The 19,315-nt window shown below is 37.8% G+C and overlaps 1 protein-coding gene across 5 annotated transcripts in view; it reads right to left on the bottom strand.

The window, feature by feature from the left end:
• The window catches only part of CC2D2A (coiled-coil and C2 domain containing 2A), a 135,657-nt gene that overhangs the window by 9,179 nt on the left and 107,163 nt on the right, over nt 1-19,315 (bottom strand). For all 5 annotated transcript variants that reach the window (XR_006605492.1, XM_004773377.3, XM_045075767.1 and 2 more), the window contains 4 exons: nt 16,587-16,790; nt 12,026-12,115; nt 10,352-10,465; nt 8,784-8,918 (listed from right to left, as the gene is read on the bottom strand). Coding sequence is in view for 4 of the 5 variants with exons in the window: in XM_004773377.3 (XP_004773434.1) it covers nt 8,784-8,918; nt 10,352-10,465; nt 12,026-12,115; nt 16,587-16,790 (543 nt within the window). In the remaining variant the exon portion in view is untranslated. The remainder of the gene's footprint in view (nt 1-8,783; nt 8,919-10,351; nt 10,466-12,025; nt 12,116-16,586; nt 16,791-19,315) is intronic.

Here is a 19,315-nt window from a genome sequence, read left to right as displayed (position 1 = left end):
AGGAGGAGGAACTGATTTTGGAGACAAGGGGGAAATGATTTGTTTTGGATGGCCAAGTTTTAGATTTATTTTTAAATATTTATTATTTATATATATGGAGAGAGAGAGAGAGAGCCAGCGAGCGCACTTGTGCATGAGCAGTGGGGAGGAGCGGAGGGTGAGGGAGGGAAAGAATCTTTGAGCAGACTCCCATCCCCACTGAGGACCTTGAGATCATGCCCTGAGCCGAAACTGAGAGTCAGCTGCCCAATAGACTGAGCCACCCAGGTGCTCCCAAGTTTGAGATTTTGATAAAGCCCTTGGGTGTCTCGCAGAGAGAGATCCTGAAAATTCAGAATCCAAAGACAGATTCTGGGGCTAGTGACAGGATTAGAACTTCTTTGCCAGGATAGCCTATATAGAGTTACAGTTAATAATAATAGGTGTGGTCCTGCAAGAAGTTTAAATATAGAATCTTCAGGAACATAGACCTTTTTTTCATTTAGCTTACTTTATTCTTTTTTTTTAGTGGTCTCCAAACATTTTTTATTAACATATAATGTTTTATTTGTTTCATGGGTAGAGGTCTGTGATTCATCAGTCTTAGGCAATTCACAGCACTCACCATAGCTCATATCCTCCCCAATGTCCATCACCCAGCCACCCTATCCTCCCATTCCCTTCCACTCCAGCAACCCTTGACTTTCAGCGGTGGGAAGAAGTGCCAGTGAAAGAAACCTAAGAAACTTGCAGAGAAAATGAAAACCAAATAGTTCTTTTTCTGTAAACCAAGGTGGGGGAAAGTGTTTGTTTGTTTGTTTTCATGAAGACAGTGTTAGTAATGTCATGTACCACAGAAAAGGCAAAGAGAAGGAAGATGAGAGTAAACCACTGGATTTATTTATCCATTAGCAAAACAAGTACTTCTTAGAGTTGAATTTCTATAGGATGGTCAGGGAGGAGGAACTAAATTATTTAAAGGGTTAAAGTCTGAGTTTCCTGGGAACATAGAAGCAGGGGATATAATTAGTAATTGAAGAATTCTTGAAGCAAAGGAAGGAGAAGCAGTGGTAGTTTAGGGTGTATCTGGGTTGTCAGAAGCATACAAGCACACCTCTGAGATACTGTGGTTTGGTTCCAGACCACTGCAATAAAGTGACTATCATAATTAAGGAAGTCAAATGAATATTTGGTTTTCCAATGCATATAAAAATTATGTTACAGTATACTGTAACCTATTAAGTGCATAATAGCATTATGCCTAATGAAACAATATACATACCTTAATTTAAAAAATGTTGCTAAATATGCTAACCATCATCTGGACTTTCAGTGAATTATCATCACTAATAACAATCATCATAACAAATATAATAATAATGAAAAAGTTTGAAATGTTGCAAGAGGGGTGCCTGGGTGGCTCAGTGGGTTAAAGCCTCTGCCTTTGGCTCAGGTTATGATCCCAGGATCCTGGGATCGAGCCCCTCATCGGGCTCTCTGCTCAGCAGGGAGCCTGTTTCCTCCTCTCTCTCTCTGCCTGCCTCTCTGCCTACTTGTAATCTCTGCCTGTCAAATAAAATAAATAAAAAATCTTTAAAAAAAAATGTTGCAAGAATTACCAAAACATGACACAGAGACATAGAGACACAAAGTGAGCAAATGCTGTTGGAAAATGGCATCAACTGACTTGCCTGGCACAGAGTTGGCACTGATGTTTAATTTGTAAGAAAACACAGTATCTGTGAATATAATGAAGCATAACAAAATGAGATATGCCTGTATTTTGGGACTGTTGGACTTCTGAGCATATCAATAGATAGAGAAAGAAAAAAAATATAGGGGCAAGTTGTAATAATGAGTAGAGAGACATGTCTTGTAGTAAGGGTGGAAAGCAAAACACAGGTAGAAAGGGGAGATACTTATTTCTTGGCAAAGGAGTACAGGAGGAGAACGGCTGACAATCCAGAGAAGTTGTGTGGTGGAGCACAGGGCAGTAGAGGTTTTATAGCACAATATCAGACCAGCTAGTGAGCATAAGGTCCTCTATCAAGAGAGGCCAAGGCTTAGAACAGCTTTGGAACAGCTGCCACGAAGGATGCCCAACATCATGAGCTACTGTTGTGCTTCTTGTTAGTAAGGAGGGGGGCCTTTCTCATGAAACCTGGGAATTATGTTAACTAGTCAACCACACAGTAATTGTTTTGAGGACTAATAATAATTTTGACAGGGAATGGAGTTCTTTGAGGGCTTTCTCAATGCCTGTTAACTCTGCTTGATTACAAATGGCTTTAATATGGTTCTTTAAACATAGGAGGATCTTAGCAGTTCAGTCATGATTATGATAATGCTTTTAATTAAAAAAGTAATGAACATGAGAATGGCACTCCACAGTGCTCTTCAAACTTGCAATTAATAATTGCCATTTGCTGAAGTCCTATGAAAGACAGGTACTTTATTGGGTGCTTGGCATATATTTTCTCTTATTTTAGCAGTTACCATAAAGGGTAGACTACCCTAAAAGGGAGATTTATGAGAACAAGAGCATGTGAATGGGGAGGGGTAGAGGGAAGGAGGGAGAAAATCTGAGGTTTGACACACCGCTTGATCTCATGACTCCAAGATCATGACCCGAGCTGAAAGCAATAGACGAGACGCTAAACTGGCTGAGCCACCAGGTGCCCCTAGACTAGTGGTCTTTAAAGTAGGTTGCACTCACCAGAGATGAGGAGAAAATATTAGATTTTTTTTTTTTAAAGATTTATTTATTTGACAGAGAAAGAGATCACAAGTAGGCAGAGTGGCAGGCAAAGAGTGAGGGGGAAGCAGGCTCCCTACTGAGCAGAGAGCCCGATATGGGGCTTGATCCCAGGACCCTGAGATCACGACCTGAGCCAAAGGCAAAGGATGAACCCACTGAGCCACCCAGGTATCCCAATATTAGATCTTCTAATGCCTTTTTTAAGAGTTTTTTTTTCCTCTGTATAATAATATATTGATGCACAAATGAAATACATAATTCATAAACAAAAATATTATATTGTAGATGCATGCTCAAGTGTTTCCTGATGTCCATGAAGATTGAAAATGAAGGGATGGAAACACACACAAGTGGAAGCAAAAAGAAACTGGGGTAGCTATTCTTGTAGGAGAAAATAGACTTTAAAACAAAGACTGTAACAAGAGATGAAGAAAAATACTACACAATGATAAAAGGGACAATCCAAAAAGAGAATTATAACAATTGTAAATATCTATGCACCCAGGATAGGAGTACCTTAATACTTAAAGCAACTGCTAACAGACACAAAGGAAAAAATAGACAGTAATACAATAATAGTAGGGGAGTTTAACACAACACTTACATCAATGGATAGATCATCTAGACAGAAAATCAACAAGGAAACAATGCTTTCAATGACATGTTAAACCAAGTGGACCTAACAGATAGGTATAGATAGATATAAACACATTATTCCATCCAAAAACAGCAGGAACATTTTAGGTGCACATGGAACTTTCTCCAGGATAGAACATGTATTAGGTCACAAAATAAGTCTTAATAAATTCAAAAAGATTGAGATCAAATGATGCATCTTTTCTGACCATAATGGTTATGAAACTAGAAATCAATCACAAGAAAAAATTTGAAAAGAACACAAATAAGTGGAGGCTAAATAACATTATTCAATAATTAATGGTTGAACCAAGACATCAAAGAGTAAATTTAAAAAAATACATGAAGACAAATAAAAACCATAATCTTTGTGATGCAGTAAGAGCTATTCTAAGAGGGATGTTTACAGCAGGATAGGCCTACCTCAAGAAACATCTTTAATAAACAACCTAACCTTACTCCTAAAGGAGCTAGAAAGAGAAGAAACAAGAAAAAGCCCAAAGCCAGTAGAAGGAAGGAAATAAGATTAGAGCAGAAAAAATGAAATGGAGACCAAAAAAACCCAAACAAACAAAAAAACCCCAAAACAAAAAAAACAGAAAAGATCAATGTAACCATGAACTGGTTCTTTGAAAAGATAAAAAATTTGTAAACCTTTAGCCAGACCCATAGAGCAAAAAAAAAAAGGACTCAAAATCAGAAATGAAAGAAATAATAATACAGAAATACAAATGATTTTAAGAGAATATTATGAAAAACTATGTATACCAACAAACTGGACACCCTAGAAGAAATGGATAAATTCCTAAATATAACTTAAAACTGATTCCAGAAGAAATAGAAACTTTGAACAGACCGGTTACTGACAATGAAACTGAATCAGTAATAATAAAAAAAAACCCTCCTAACATGGGGTGCCTGGGTGGCTCAGTGGGTTAAAGCCTCTGCCTTTGGCTCAGGTCATGATCGCGGCATCCTGGGATTGAGCCCCGCATGGCATCTACTGGGAGCCTGCTTCCCTGCTCTCTCTCTGACTGCCTCTCTGCCTACTTGTGATCTTTGTCTGTCAAATAAATTAGGAAAACAAAACAAAACAAAACAAAAAAACAGGGGCACCTGGGTGGCTCAGTTGGTTAAGCATCTGCCTTCAGCTCAGGTCACGATCCCAGAGTCCTGGGATCATTTCCCACATTGGGCTCTCTGCTCTATGGGGAACCTGGTTCTCCCTCTCCCTCAGCGTGCCACTCCCCCTCCTTGTGCTCCTCCTCTCTAACTCTGAAATAAATAAAATCTTTAAAAATAAATAAATAAAAAATAAAACCAAAAACTCCTAACAAAATTTTAGGACCAGATGGCTTCACAGGTGAATTCTACCAAACATTTAAAGAAGAGTTAATACCTATTCTTTTCAAACTATTCCAGATAATAGATTTGGAAGGAAAGCTTCCAAATTCATTCTATGAGGACAGCATTATCCTGACACCAAAACCAGACAAAGACACTACAAAATAAAACCCCTATAGGTCAACATCTCTGATGAACATTGTTACAAAAATCTTCCACAAAATATCAGCAAACCAAATCAACAATATATTTTTAAAAACCATTCATTGCCGAGTGGCATTTACTCCAGGGAGGCAAGGGTGGTTCAGTATTTGCAAGTTAATCAATGTCCTATATCACATTAATGAGAGAAAAGATAAAAACCATATGATCCTCTCAACAGATGAAAAAAAAGCATTTGGCAAAGTACAGTATCCATTCATGATTAAAAAAAAAAACCTCTCAACAAAGTAGATTTAGAGGCAACATACTCAATATAATAAAAGCTATATATGACAAACCCACAGCTAACATCACATTCAATGGTGAAGAACTCAGATCTTTTCCTCTTAGATCAGAAACAAGACAGGGATGTTCACTATAACCACTTTTACTAAACATAGTACTGGATATCCTAGTCACAGCAATCAAACAATTAAAGAAAAGGCATTAAAATTGGTAAGGAAGAAGTAAAAATTTCACTATTTGCAGATGACATGATATTATAAAAAGACAACCCTAAAGAAGCCAGCAAAAAACTCCTAGAACCGATAATTGAATTCAGTGAAGTCAGATACAAAATTAATATACAGAAATCTGTTACAATTCTATATACTAATAATGAAGTAGCAGAAAGAGTAATGAAGAAAACAATCCCATTTACATTTGTGCCAAAAATAACAAAATAACTAGGAATAAACTTAACCAAGTAGGTGAAAGACCTATACTATGAAAACTATTAAACATTGATGAAACTAGTTGAAGATGATACAACAAATTGGAAAGATATTCCATGCTCATGGATCGGGAGAACAAATATTGTTAAAATGTCTATGCTAAGGTGTGGTGCATAAACAATGAGTCTTGAAACACTGGAAAAAAAAAAAAAACCCATCTCTCAAAAACAAAGCAAAAATGTCTATGCTACCCAAATCAATCTACAGATTTAATGCAATTCCTTTCAAAATACCGATGGCATTTTTTTTTTCATAGAACTAGAACAAATAATCCTAAAGTTTATATGGAACCACAAAAGACCCCAAGTAGTCAAAGCAGTCTTTAAAAAGAAGAACAAAACTGGAAATATCTCAATTCCTGATATCAAGATGTACTACAAAGCTGTAGTAATCAAAGCAGCATAATATGGTACTGACACAAAGACACATAGATCAACAGAATAGAATGGAGAGCCCAGAAATAAACCCATGCTTATATAGTCAATTAATCTTCAAAATGGAGGCAAGAATATGCAATAGCAAAAAGACAGTGTCCTCAACAAATGGTTTTGGAAAAATATGCAAAAGAATGACGCTGGCCCACTTTCTTACACTGTACACAAAAATAAACTCAAAGTGGATTAAAGACCTAAATATGAAACCTGAAACCATAAAAATCTGAATGCGTGCTGGCAGTAATTACCCTGACATTGGCTTGTAGCCATATTTTTCTAGATATGTCTCCTGAGGCAAGGGAAACAAAAGCAAAAATAAATTACTTGGACTACATCAAAATAAGAAGCTTCTGCCCTTGGGGTGCCTGGGTGGCTCAGTGGGTTAAGCCTCTGCCTTTGGCTCAGGTCATGATCTCAGAGTCCTAGGATCAAGCCCCACATCGGGCTCTCTGCTCAGCGGGGAGCCTGCTTCCCTCTCTCTCTCTGTCTGTCTCTCTGCCCACTTGTGATCTCTCTCTCTGTCTTGCAAATAAGTAAATAAAATCTTAAAAAAAAAAAAAAAAAAAAAAAAGAAGCTTCTGCCCAGCATAGGACACAACAAAACTAAAGGACAATATACTGAATGGGAAAAGGTATTTGCAAATGATATATCTGATAAAGAGTTAGTATGCCAAATATATAAATAACTTATACAACGTCATACCAAAACAACAACAACAAACCCCCTAAGTAATCCAATTAAAAAAATGGACAAAAGACATGAACAGACATTTCTCCATAGAAGACATACATATGGCCAACAGACATATGAAAAGATTTCCAACATCACTAGACATCAGAGAAGTGCAAATCAAAACTACAATGAGATACTACCTCACACCTGTCAGAATTATTAAAATAACACAAAAAAGAACAAGTGTTGGTGAAGATGTAGAAAAAAAGGAACTCTTGTGTATTGTTGGTGGGAATTCAACTTATGGAAAACAGTATTTTCCACTATGGAAACCAGTAACCACTATGGTTAACACTAAAAAGTGCAACCCCTATGGAAAACAATATTTTTTTTCCTCCAGAAATTAAAAATAGAATTACCATATGATTCAGTGATTCCACTACTATGTGTTTACTCAAAGAAAATGAAAAGAATTCATTTGAAAAGATATATGCACCTCTGTTGTTTACTGCAACACTATTTATAATAGCCAAGATATGTAAAGAACCCAAGTGTCCACTGATAGATGAATGGATAAAGAAGATATATATATGTATATGTGTATACACACACACACACTGGAATATTACTAAGTCATAGAAAAGAATGAGATCTTGCCGTTTGTGACAACATGGATGGACCTATAGTATGTAAGGCTAAGTGAAGTAAGTCAGATGGAGAAAGACAAATACCACATGATTATACGTGTATGTGGAATTTAGGAAACAAAACAAAAAAGAGATAAAACACCAGACCCTTTAATACAGAGAACAAACTGGGGTTTGCTGGAGGGGAGGTGGGCAGGGGGTGGGTGAAATAGATAAAGGGGATCAAGAGTCAGACTTATTGAGATGAACACTGAGTACTCTGCAGAATTGTTGAATCATATTGTACACCTGAAACTAGTATAACACATGTGTTAATTGTACTTCAATAAAAAATACACATTGGGGATACATGTTGAAATGATTTTTCTGACAGATGAGTGGAGTTCAGACCACTAAGACAGATGATGATGATAAAAATAATCATAGCAAACAATATAGAGTTGTTCCTGTGTGTTAGCTGCTCTACACTGATCATCTCATCCATGGCTCACAACACTTTTCAACGTAATTGCTACCATTACCGCCATTTTACCAGTGAAGAAGCTGAAGCTGTATGACACAAGAAATTTTCCCAAGCTCTCACAACCAGTAAATGATGAAGTTTAAACTTGGGTAGTCTGGCCCTGTGACTCGTGTTTTTTTTTTTTTTTTTTTTTAAGATTTTACCCATTTATTTGACAGAGAGAGAGATCACAAGTAGGCAGAGGCACTCGGGGGGGTTGGTGGGGGGAAGCAGGCTCCCTGTTGAGCTGAGAGCCCGACGTGGGGCTCGATCCCAGAACCCTGGGATCGTGATCTGAGCCGAAGGCAGAGGCTTAACCCACTGAGCCACCCAGGTGCCCCGTGACTCATGTTTTTAACCACTTATTATATGGTACCCTTCATAATTAAGTTTGCCCCCAATCACCTGGTGTACACTAGGAATCTCTCTTTTAAAAAGGGAAAGGAAGGGAGGAGGGAAAGAAAAAAGGAAGGAAGGAAGGATGGAAGGCAGCGAGGAAGGAGGGAAGAGGGGAGGGAGGAAAGAACCCAGTCTTCTTAGATGGTAAGTTTGCCTCACTTAGTTCTCAAAACTGTGAGTTAGATACGTATAAACTGTACTTCGGAAGAGATGAGGACAGAGCCAGGACATAAACTCAGGTCCTCTGAATCTAAGGTTTTTAATCTTTTTAACCTCATTGTGCTTCTCTGCAGATCAAGTGACTAATTCAACCGAAAGTTATTGTTTAGGACAGTCTTGCCACTGTGCCTGACACTACATTTCTTTAACTGTTATATATGAATGTTCGTATACATTTTTTGATATATAAAATATTATTAAATCAGTAGGTCAATTAAAAAAAAAGAAAGCAACAGTCATCCAAAGGTAATACTTACGTTATCGGGACCTATTAAACAGCCCACACTTTTTAAGGGACAGAATGTATCAAATTGTCCATAAAAATGTCCAGTGCAGGGATTCCATATTAAATAGTGACTTTGCTCCCGAGTTAGCACATAAGCAGTTGGACCCTGAAGGAAAACAGTCATTACGTTTCCAATTAATTACATAGTTGAGGTCAAGATTAGTTTGCACACATGATTCATTATTTTAGTTGGACCCCTGATTTCTAAAATTCATGGCTAATGAGGAAAATTAGTTTGAAGTTCTAGGTTGCACTGGACTTAAGAAATAAAAGCAAATGTTCATTTTTGCAAAATGTTTGCATCTGCTAGTATAGTAGACAAAATAGGGATAGTTGATTAAGTATTTGGAGGGCTGATTATATCTGAATTCAACTCTGTCCCTAATACAGTAACTAGTGTTTGAGATACATTTATAATTTTGTAAATGCATAGATGTTTTGAAAAGATACACACCAAACTGTTAGCAGTGACTACACCTGGGGTAGGGAGTGGGTGTGGGGGTTAGAGCCTGACAAAGTACTTTAACTTTTACTCAGAATACTTGTATATTCTTGGATTATAATTATTACAATTATAATTATTTATTATATTATTTTTAATTATAATTATATTTTATATAATATATAATTATATTATTTAATTATAAATATTTTATTTATTAATTATTTTTATAATTTTATTTTACAGTGAGCATTTATTCATTTACTGCTTATGTATGGACTTCCTTTGATGCTCACAATAGACGTCTGGGAAAGGGAGGGCAAGATTTATTATCCTATTTTCCTTAAAAAGCTCAGAGTTGTGAACTGACTTGCTTAGAGCCACAGAGCTCATGAGGAATAGGCAGAGCTTTGAACCCAGGCTTCGTGACTTCCTAGACTAGTGTTCTTTTCCTTGTACTGGGCTCCCTGAAATATAATGATGGATAATGAATTAGTTTTTGATGTGATATACCTGCGCAGTGGCAACTGGTGCTATCTAATTCCCAAGGATTCCTGGAAACGTGTGGCCTCCTTTGGATACACTCTTTTTGGATAAACTGCTTTAATTCGTGTGAACTTTCTAACCTTGTACCTCAAATTACCCTAACATTCCCCAAATTTAGGGATATTTGCAGTGGACTGGGGGAAACATTCAAATAGTTGCTATCTCCAGTCCAGTGAAAGTAACAGTATTATCAAAATATAGCTGCAGACATTCTTTTCTTTGCTCCTGCGGTTATCTGTTGGGTTCCCCTTTGGCTGCTGGTTAGTCCCAGATGCCTGAGGAAGCAGTGGGCGTGACAGGAGAGATCTCTGCCCTTGGCACACTTCTTCGGCCCTCCTCATTCCTTAGCGTGAGTAACACTGGATCACTAAGGGAATCCACTGTTTCATGTCTTATCACTGGTTCTCTCTGCCCACCGTGCAATTTCTGGGCCACTTTCCTTGGAACTCAAAGCACTGTTATGCAAATAGGTACTGTTCATAATACGGAACCCAACACAACCATCTTAGACAACTACACTCCTCTGTTGGAGCGAGCCTGCATGGTTTTACCTCAGGAATTGCACTGCCCATCATGAGCCAGGCCTTCTTCCCCAGAGAGAGAAAGTAATTACAGAGTAACACTGCGTGCTCTTCTTCGTCTCCTGCCAGGAGATCCAGAAATTGCTGACAGAAAGAAAGAAAAACAATGTTGTGTGGACTGCTTCATTCTGGATTTGCCATACAGGATTTTTAAAAAGTCACTGTTAAACTGAGTGCCTTAAAGTAGAAGACCTATTTAAAAAACCCTTTTTCCAGATTTTGGTACTATGTTCTAATTCATTAGAACAAACCAACGAACATGGTATTTTCTCTGACACTGATGACATGGATTTCGAAAATCGACATGATGGGTGAGGGAGACAAATGTCAAAGTTTTACTTTTTATCTTGAATTTATATATGATAGCTCACTGTGTGCTGAACACTTTTTTAAAAGCTATTTTTACAGCAGGTTTAGATTCACAGCACAATTGGAGGAAAGATATCCCATCCACTCTTGCCCCCGCACATTATCAGCCTCCACTCACAGTAGTGTTTACGACTGTTACAACTGAGAGACCTACACTGACACGTCAGAATCACCCGAAATCCACAGCTTACAGGAGGGCTCACGCTTGGTGTTGTATAGTCTTTGGGTTTCAACAAATGTGTAGTGACATGTATGCATTACTAGAGTATCACAGAATATTTTCACAGCCCTAACAATCACTTGTGTTATGCCTATTCACCTCTCTCCCTCCCCTGCTCCCAAATTGTTTTAAAACCATTGCATGCACGAACTCATTTAAACCTAGAATAAACTTCTGAGGGAGGTACTCCTCTTCCCATTTTATAGATGAGGAAGTGGAAACACAGAGAGGTGAGGGAATCTCTAGGGAGTGGAAAAGCCAATCTGGCTTGAGGGCACATGAATATTCTGTTCTTCCCATATTTTCTTTAGATGTCTTGAGGTTGTGGAAATGTTACTATAATATGTTAATGTTATGTTACCAAAATATCCCAGGGAACAACAAAAAAAATTAAAGTGTACTTAAACTTCTTTGGTTTGGAGCTATCTTTCAAAAGGAGTTGTAGGATATTGCTTAATTTTATGTAAACACAGTACCACATGAGATCCAGAAGCAGAATGACTACCTGTGACAATATATGTGTTTGTTTCGTAGAAGATCCATGTGGATGTTACGTAACATACACAGAATGTGAATCCCATGAGGGCAGAGGCCATGTTTATTTCGCTCATAGCCCGAATTTAGTACAATGTCTGATATGTGGTAGGTGACCAGGAAGTACATACGAATCAATAATGACATCATGTGCCTTAAGAAGCCCATGAATTATGGAATATGTGAGTTCCATGTGTAATATGGAGCATAATTTTGATTTTTTTAAGTGAATAAAGCTGGGATATTGTTAAGATAATACTCTGAAGATACATCAGTGTTATTAAGACATCTGAAACATTTTTTTATTCTTTGTGGAAATGTTTTTTTCTTCATTTTTGAACTTGGTCAAATGGAACCAGAAAGAAAAAAATACATCAGAATTTAGCTCAGTCTGCTAAACAGATGACCAAATGGATTTTCATAAGGACTAATGAACATGGCAATTTAAAATCACACAAGCCCTTGGCCCATGTTCAATGAAGTCAGCGCAAACTGTAAATCTGTGAGGAAGAACTACTCACATCAGAGGTGCTCCACAGGTCACAGATGCTGGCAAATGAAACCGTATCAGGCAAGAAAGGAATCAATGACACATATCGAGCCACCAGTTCCTGTTTAAACAAAAAATAACAGAGCAGTTCTTGTTTAAAAAAAAATATAATTTGTGGTAAAATAGAAAGCTGGATATGCTACCTCATTTCTTTCTTTCTTTTTTTTTAGATTTTTATTTATTTATTTATTTGACAAACAGAGATCACAAGTAGGCAGAGAGGCAGGCGGGGTGGAGGGCAGGGAAGCAGGCTCTCTGCTGAGCAGAGAGTCTGACCGGGGCTCAATCGCAGGACCCTGAGATTGTGACCTGAGCCAAAAACAGTGGATTTAACCCACTGAACCACCCAGGCGCCTGCTACCTCATTTCTTTCAAGAAAGTTTCCCGTATCACAGACATTTGTGTGTACAAAATGAAGTGAGCGCTCACCAACTGTTCCCTGAGTGTTGTGTCCACATTATGTCATTTCGCCCTAAGCACACACCCTACAGAGGAAGTCACAGCTAATACCCATCTTTCACAGATGAACACACTGGCTCCTAGGTCTCTTACTTTCTGGTATAAGAAGACTTTTCACAGTCATCTTGTATTTTCTCAAGTTCAGTTCAGAAAGCAGCCATTTCTCCAAGGAGGTTTTTTTTTTTTTTTTGTAATTTAATTTAATTTAATATTTTTCAGTGTTCCAAGATTCATTGTTTATGCACCACACCCAGTGCTCCCTGCAATACGTGCCCTCCATAATACCCACGACCAGGCTCACCTAACCCCATTCCCCTCCCCCGCCTCCAAAACCTTCAGTTTATTTCTGAGTCCACAGTCTCTCATGGTTTGTCTCCTTCATCATCTGATTTCCCCTAACTTACTTCTCCTTTTGAGAGAGCAATAGTATTTAGAAACTGAAACCCAGGCATCATTATAGTACAACTCATATTCCTGCAGTTTGTAAACATCTTCTTATTTGTGGCTTTTCATTTCCTTTGTGGTGTTTTTGATAAACCCAAGTTCTCACTGTTAATATGGCCAAATGTATCTTTTTTTTTTTTTCTTACAGCTTGTGCTTTTTTTTCTCTCTTGTTTAAGAAATACTTTCTATCTCAAGTCATAAAGATAAAAATGTCTTCATATTTAAATCCTCAATCTGTCTCTGCTCTTGAGTGATGTGAAGTAGGAATCTATTTTTATTTTTTCAATATGTAAAAATCCATGATTCCAATAAAATTTATGTAATAGTCAATTTTTTCTTTACTCATTTCCAGTCATCGGGTTTGAGTGGGTTAAATTTGAATGGACTTTTTATTCTTTTCCATTTTTCTCTCTGTTATCTGTGTGTCAATACCATTTTACTTTAATTACTATGGTCTCATAACAGTCTGGATATATGGTATGGCAAATCTTCCCACTGAGTTCTTCTTATTCCTCAGGATGTCTTGGCCACTTTGGCCCTTTGCACCATCATACAAATATTAGAATCAGCTTGCCAAATTCCACCATAATCAGTTTTAAAAATCTAGTTTGACAGTCTTTGTTTTTTAACTGACAGTTGAATCCCTTTGCTTTGATTGCGATTGCTAGTAAACATTTAGACTACTTCTACTGCCTTATTCTGTGCTTTTTATTTTTCATACTTTTTTATTTCTTTTTTTTCTCCCTGCTCTCTTCTTCATCTCATTTCATTATTTTATCTCCCCCCACTATGGAAGCTATATGGACTTTCTTTTACTCTTTTAAGTGATTGATTTAGAAATTTCAATATGAGGGCACCTGGGTAGCTCAGTCGGCTGAGCCCCCAACTCTTGATTTTGACTTGCGTCATGATCTCAGGGACATGGGATCGAGCCCCACGTCGGGCTCCACACTCAGCACAGTCTGCTTGTCCCTTTCCCTCCCACTCTGCCCCTCACCCGCTTGTGTCCTCTCTTTTTAAAATAAGTAAATAAAATCTTAAAAAAAGTAAAAGAAGTTTCAACATGAATATTTAACTGTAAAACTCTTAAAAAGTTAATAAATAGCTTCACTCTCCTCTTGGAAAATACAAGGGCATTAAAATACTCTCATCAATCCTTTCCTGACATATATGCATTTTTTCCCCCAGGATTTTTGTTTTTATCACAATTTCCCATCCTCATTGCTAGTAGTATTGATGTGAAGACAATGCCTATTTAGGTTTACTCACAAATTTCCCATTTTCCTTATTATTATGCTAATAATCATAGTACTACTATCCTTACTTCTCTTGGATGTAAATTTTTTTTTATAAATTTCTTAACTGAGAATCTTTTGGTTGTAAATTCTCCCAGTGTTTGTGTGAAAGATGGCTTCACTGGATATAAATGACTAGTGTGATGGCTGTTTTCCTCCAGCCTTTTGCAGATATTATTCCTTCTCTGACTTTCATTTGTGCAGCTGAAAAGTCTATTGGTTGAATCATTGCTCTTTTATAAAAAATCTGTTTTTTCTCTCCAGCTGCTTTTAAGACCATCTTTGTAGTTCTCATGACATGCCTAGATTTTAATTCCATTTCATTCATCTTGTGTAGGATATACTGGGCTCTGGATCAGAGGATTGTTGACTTTCATCAAGTCTTAAATTCTTAGCTCTATCTCTTTGAACATTGTCTTTCTCTTTTCATACAGGGTGTCCTGCCTCTATCCTCCATGTCTCTTAACCTTTCCTTTAAATATTCTATTTTTTGCTATCTCTGCTCTATATTCCAAGTAATTTCTTTGCATGCATATTCCAGTTCAAGTAGTCTCTACTTATATTTAGTATTTTGCTTAAGCCAGTTGTCTTCTCATTTTAACTATTCTATTTCATATTTTTATAAGTATCATGCAATATTTTTAATAACTTTCCTATCAGTTCTGACAGTGTACTGTTCCCTGGATTTCTTAAACTGAGTAAACATGTCTGTTTTATAGTATGAATCTGATAATTCCAGTATCTGCGGTCTTTGTGGCCCAATTCTTCAGTGTGTTGTGTGTGTTAACTCTTACCTTCTTTATGGTGACTTATTTCTTCATTGATAATCTTTTATATGTTTGTGTTGGTTGGAACTTTGGAACTTTTTCTGTTTGTTTTTAAGGCTGAGTTTAAAGGGCGTTCTAGAAAGATCTGTGTTTCCTTCTGTCAGGGATTTAGGCGCATTCCCAATAGGGAACACTTTTAATTAAATTTTCAGCTGAAGTCTTTTTTTGGAGGGGGGTGTCATCCAGGCAGTGTAAATTCCAGTCTCAAAAGTGAATAAATACAACTTATTGATTAGGAATTCCCTGGAGAAAGTTTTCTCTTTTCTCTTCCATCCAGGCTGAGACAAGCAAGATTCCTTCTGCAAAGCCGGGTATTTCCTGGGTTACCAACTGTTGACATTACCTGTCAAGAGTCCTAACTCTGTACCTGAGTCTCTGATTCAACCATCCTCCCTCCCTAGCCTGGCACCACATATTACCTCCTTCCCCAACAGCCTTGTGGCCTGCTTGAAGCCCAGCACAAGGCATCAGGAATTACTGGACGACCTCAGAGAAGACATTATTTCAGGCTCTCACCCTTGTGGAATCTGCTTCGTTGTTTCCTGTCTCTGAGTTTTCCCCCTCACCTTAGTTCTATGTCAGCCACAATTCTAAAAATGGTTTAAAAATTTTATTCATCCCTCCTGTGTTCTCTCCTGAAAGAAGTTTTCTGCATATTTACTATGCTAGGAATAACAGAGTGAAGTCCCTATTATGGTTTTTAATAAAAATTGATTGACAAAAAAAGTAACTGATATGTGGAACACGGGCTTTTCTTTTTTGCCGTATTTTTATCTGCAAATAGATATATCATCACCCTGTTCCTAAATTATTATGTTAACAACTTATTAGCAGCAACTACTTCCTAGACTACTCACTCTCTAAAGATAGTTATGGGTTACAGTAGTCACTTAATAAAGCTGTTTAACATATGGCTTCTGTTATGTGTGGTTGTGAGGGAGAAGGTGCTTTGCAGCCATATTTAATGGCCCAGTATGGATGTGGTCTGTGGTGACAGCTTACATGCTTGTACATCCTCAAATCTTGGAAATAATTTTTGCTTCATTTGAAGTCAATGACGCCTATCATATTAACTATAATACTGAATACTTCTCTAACTATAGTAGAAAGTGCATGAGTTCTGAAGTCGGAGGTCTAGGTTTGAATCCCAGAAAATGATGGAGGACTCATAATGAAGGCGTGTTTATATAAGACACTGTGAAAGTGTAAAGCATCTTCCAAATGTTAATTTCCAGAACCCAGTTGAGAGCCAGGGACAGGGTAAGCACCCCACAATCTTTCACTGAAAGAATGAACTAAGGATTACTATTGTCTCTGGTTCCTTCAGACTTTTCTAAAGAAAATGAGCTTCAGAGTAATAAAAAAGTGTTAATCATTTCTTTCACCACTAATAATCTCAATATAGTGACTATCTGAAGTACTAGGAAACATGGTAATTAAGAGGGCAATATATTAAAATTTTAACACATTTTTAGCCGCAACCTTGATGGGCTATGAAACACTCACCGCCGTTGCCTGGGGGCTGTTGGGGCAGGCATCCAGGAGCTCCTGGGGAGGGTTTAAAGGCTTGAGGTAACGGGTGACAAAGACGGTTTTCCCACTGATGTCCGTCACTGTTGTGAGGCACTGGCGATGTGGAAACTTTAAGGCACATTCAGTTTGAAACTTCTCTGTTGCTTGAAGCAATTTCTCATCTTCCTGAGAATCAAACTTCAAAAACAAATACTCCATGGAGTTTACATCTGATGACAGGAGACAGAGTAGAACTCGCTGAGATCCCACAGTTGACATGAACTAAATGTGTGGTTCAGGAACTATGATTAAGTGACCCCTTCCCTATTGCCATGCCCTGGAGTCCTAGGGCTTCATTTAACTATATTTATAATCTAAGAATTAGATGGATTCATCAAGTATTTAAAAGATATTGAACAGGATTGAAAGAAAATAGCCAACAGGGAAGCGGTCCTATGGACACTATAGCCATCTACAGAAAGTAAACTCTGATGTACTAATTCTGGTTGAGGAGACCAAGCAGAGGTTTTTCTGTGTATTTTGACATTGGTTTTAGAGGGGAGAGGGGCTCAGAAATCTAACATCTCAAAGGCAGGCTTGAGCAACTCACGTTAAATGCATAACAAACTGACAGATACATGTGGGTGTGTTAAGTTTTAAACCCATGATCAATGTAATACATAATAGTAATGGGTCTCAGGGAAAAAGGAAACAGAACCAGAAAGACCAAATTTATTATATTTATTCTAAGTAGTTCTCTGATCCAAGATGAGCTACCAGTTTCCAGACTTCTGATAGTAACTCAAAGCAGATGCAATAGAGAAATCTTCATTTGCCTTTAGACACACGTAATTTTCCCCCTTAACGCTATTGCTAAAAAAGTAGTTTGCAAAAAGCACATATTTAAGTGTTTTTTAACCAGATTTTTGTTGCTTACATAAAAATATACATACGGTTGCTTACATTTCAAAGGGTTTCAAGATAAAACTCATATAAAATTTTATTAGAAAAATTAACTGTTAGGTGGAATTTAGATTCTAGGCAGTGCCTGAAAATATGTATGCTTTGAGAAGGGAAATGCACCCAGCTATCCTTTTCATACTCTGCTTTATTTTCATTTTTTTAGCATTTAAAACTGTCTCCCCCATAGAGCAAGATCAAGATGCCTAGAATCAGGGATTTTGTTTTGATCTTTTTTTTTTTTAATCTCCAGTACCAATTGCACCTGGCACATAGTTCATATAGTGTTTAACAAATGTGGTGAGTGAATGAACAAGTGCACAGAAAACATCCCCTTACTTTTGATGACTTCAGATTGAATCTAGACTATCCCAGCTGTTCTGACTTGTTTCATTGGAGCTGAACTGTGGTTCTGCTTCTAATTTGATTGCTGTCCCCTGAGGGACTCGAATAGAGGTTGTGGGGATGTGAGGCACTTCCGTAAGCCTGCCATATACTCTCACGGGATGCCCCTGACATCTGAATCTGAACACCATCATCATCATCATCACTATAACCACCTACCGCTCGGCACACTGGGACAGAGAATTAAATAAATGAAAAGGGTGAGCTCCGAAGATTTGTTTGGTATGGGTGTATCACAGACTCCGGAGATATAACTGTCACCCCCGAAATAACTGTAATTTTATAAAGATGGAAAATTATGCAACAAGAGTGGCTGAAAAAAGCACCCAGTGAATTCATCCCTGTGTCCTTTAAACTCATTCATTTATCTATTTGTCCAATTATTTGCTGAGAGTCTGAAAGGTTCCAGGCTCTGTGGTTAAAGGAGGATGAAACAGTGCCCTCAGGCAACTTGTAGTCTAGAGGAAAACACTAACAAGCAGTCAGGCACTTAATTATTTGACCAGAGATTCTATGGAGTTAAACACGGGACGCTAGAGGTGCACTTAAGAGGCAGCAGTAGGCACTGTCCAGAAAAAGCAGTAAGAACCCTGAATCAGTCCTGGCTATTGGCCTTCCAGGTTGAAGAAACTGTGCCTAAAACCTTTTTTACCACTTGGACCTGGATGTGCTGTTGTGTATTTTGACTATGTACCCAGTACTTTGGGAGAGCAGGGCCCATGCCTGAATGATCTTGTGTTCCTGTCTGCCCCAAGCATACACAAGGTAAGCATTTAATTAAGTATCTATTAATGGTCATTAATACTTGCTTAGGCCACCATGATGCCGTTTCATGGACTGAAACAGTGATTTATGGAGGAGTGTGCCATTTGGTAATCTAAGGAGTGCCAAGGGAAGGCTAAATACTGGAAGAATTCGGGTTGTTTATTACAAAACAAATTAAGGGCTAACTGACGAATTCTCAGTTTGATTCAACACAGAATGTGGAAAATTCTTAACCGGTTCAATTTTTTTTTTTTTTAACCGTTAGGTTAGTGTCAGTATTTACAGAAAATTGAACAGTTTCAAAACCTCCCTTTGGACACACTGACAGCTCCGTGGATCAGAAATCCTTGTCACGGCTGCGTGGTCTCTGTAAGCAGCAGCTTATGGATTTTATGGGCTTGGAGACAGTGGAGATGGATCCCAGCAGGCAAGCTACATTCACACCTATGACTTCCTACATTCAAAGCTAACTAAGAATCTCTCTGACAGAATGTAACGGGCCAGAAACTGGACATTCTTCATGGAACTCTAGACATCTGTAGCTCATTGCCCAGGGATTGCACACATAGCAGGACCCATCAGCCTCCGAGTGG

This window comes from Mustela putorius, unplaced genomic scaffold (assembly GCF_011764305.1).
Source record: "Mustela putorius furo isolate JIRA1106 unplaced genomic scaffold, ASM1176430v1.1 tig00000083_pilon_pilon_pilon, whole genome shotgun sequence".
NCBI classification, from domain to species: Eukaryota; Metazoa; Chordata; class Mammalia; order Carnivora; family Mustelidae; genus Mustela; species Mustela putorius.
This window is presented reverse-complemented; position numbering and strand designations above follow the sequence as displayed.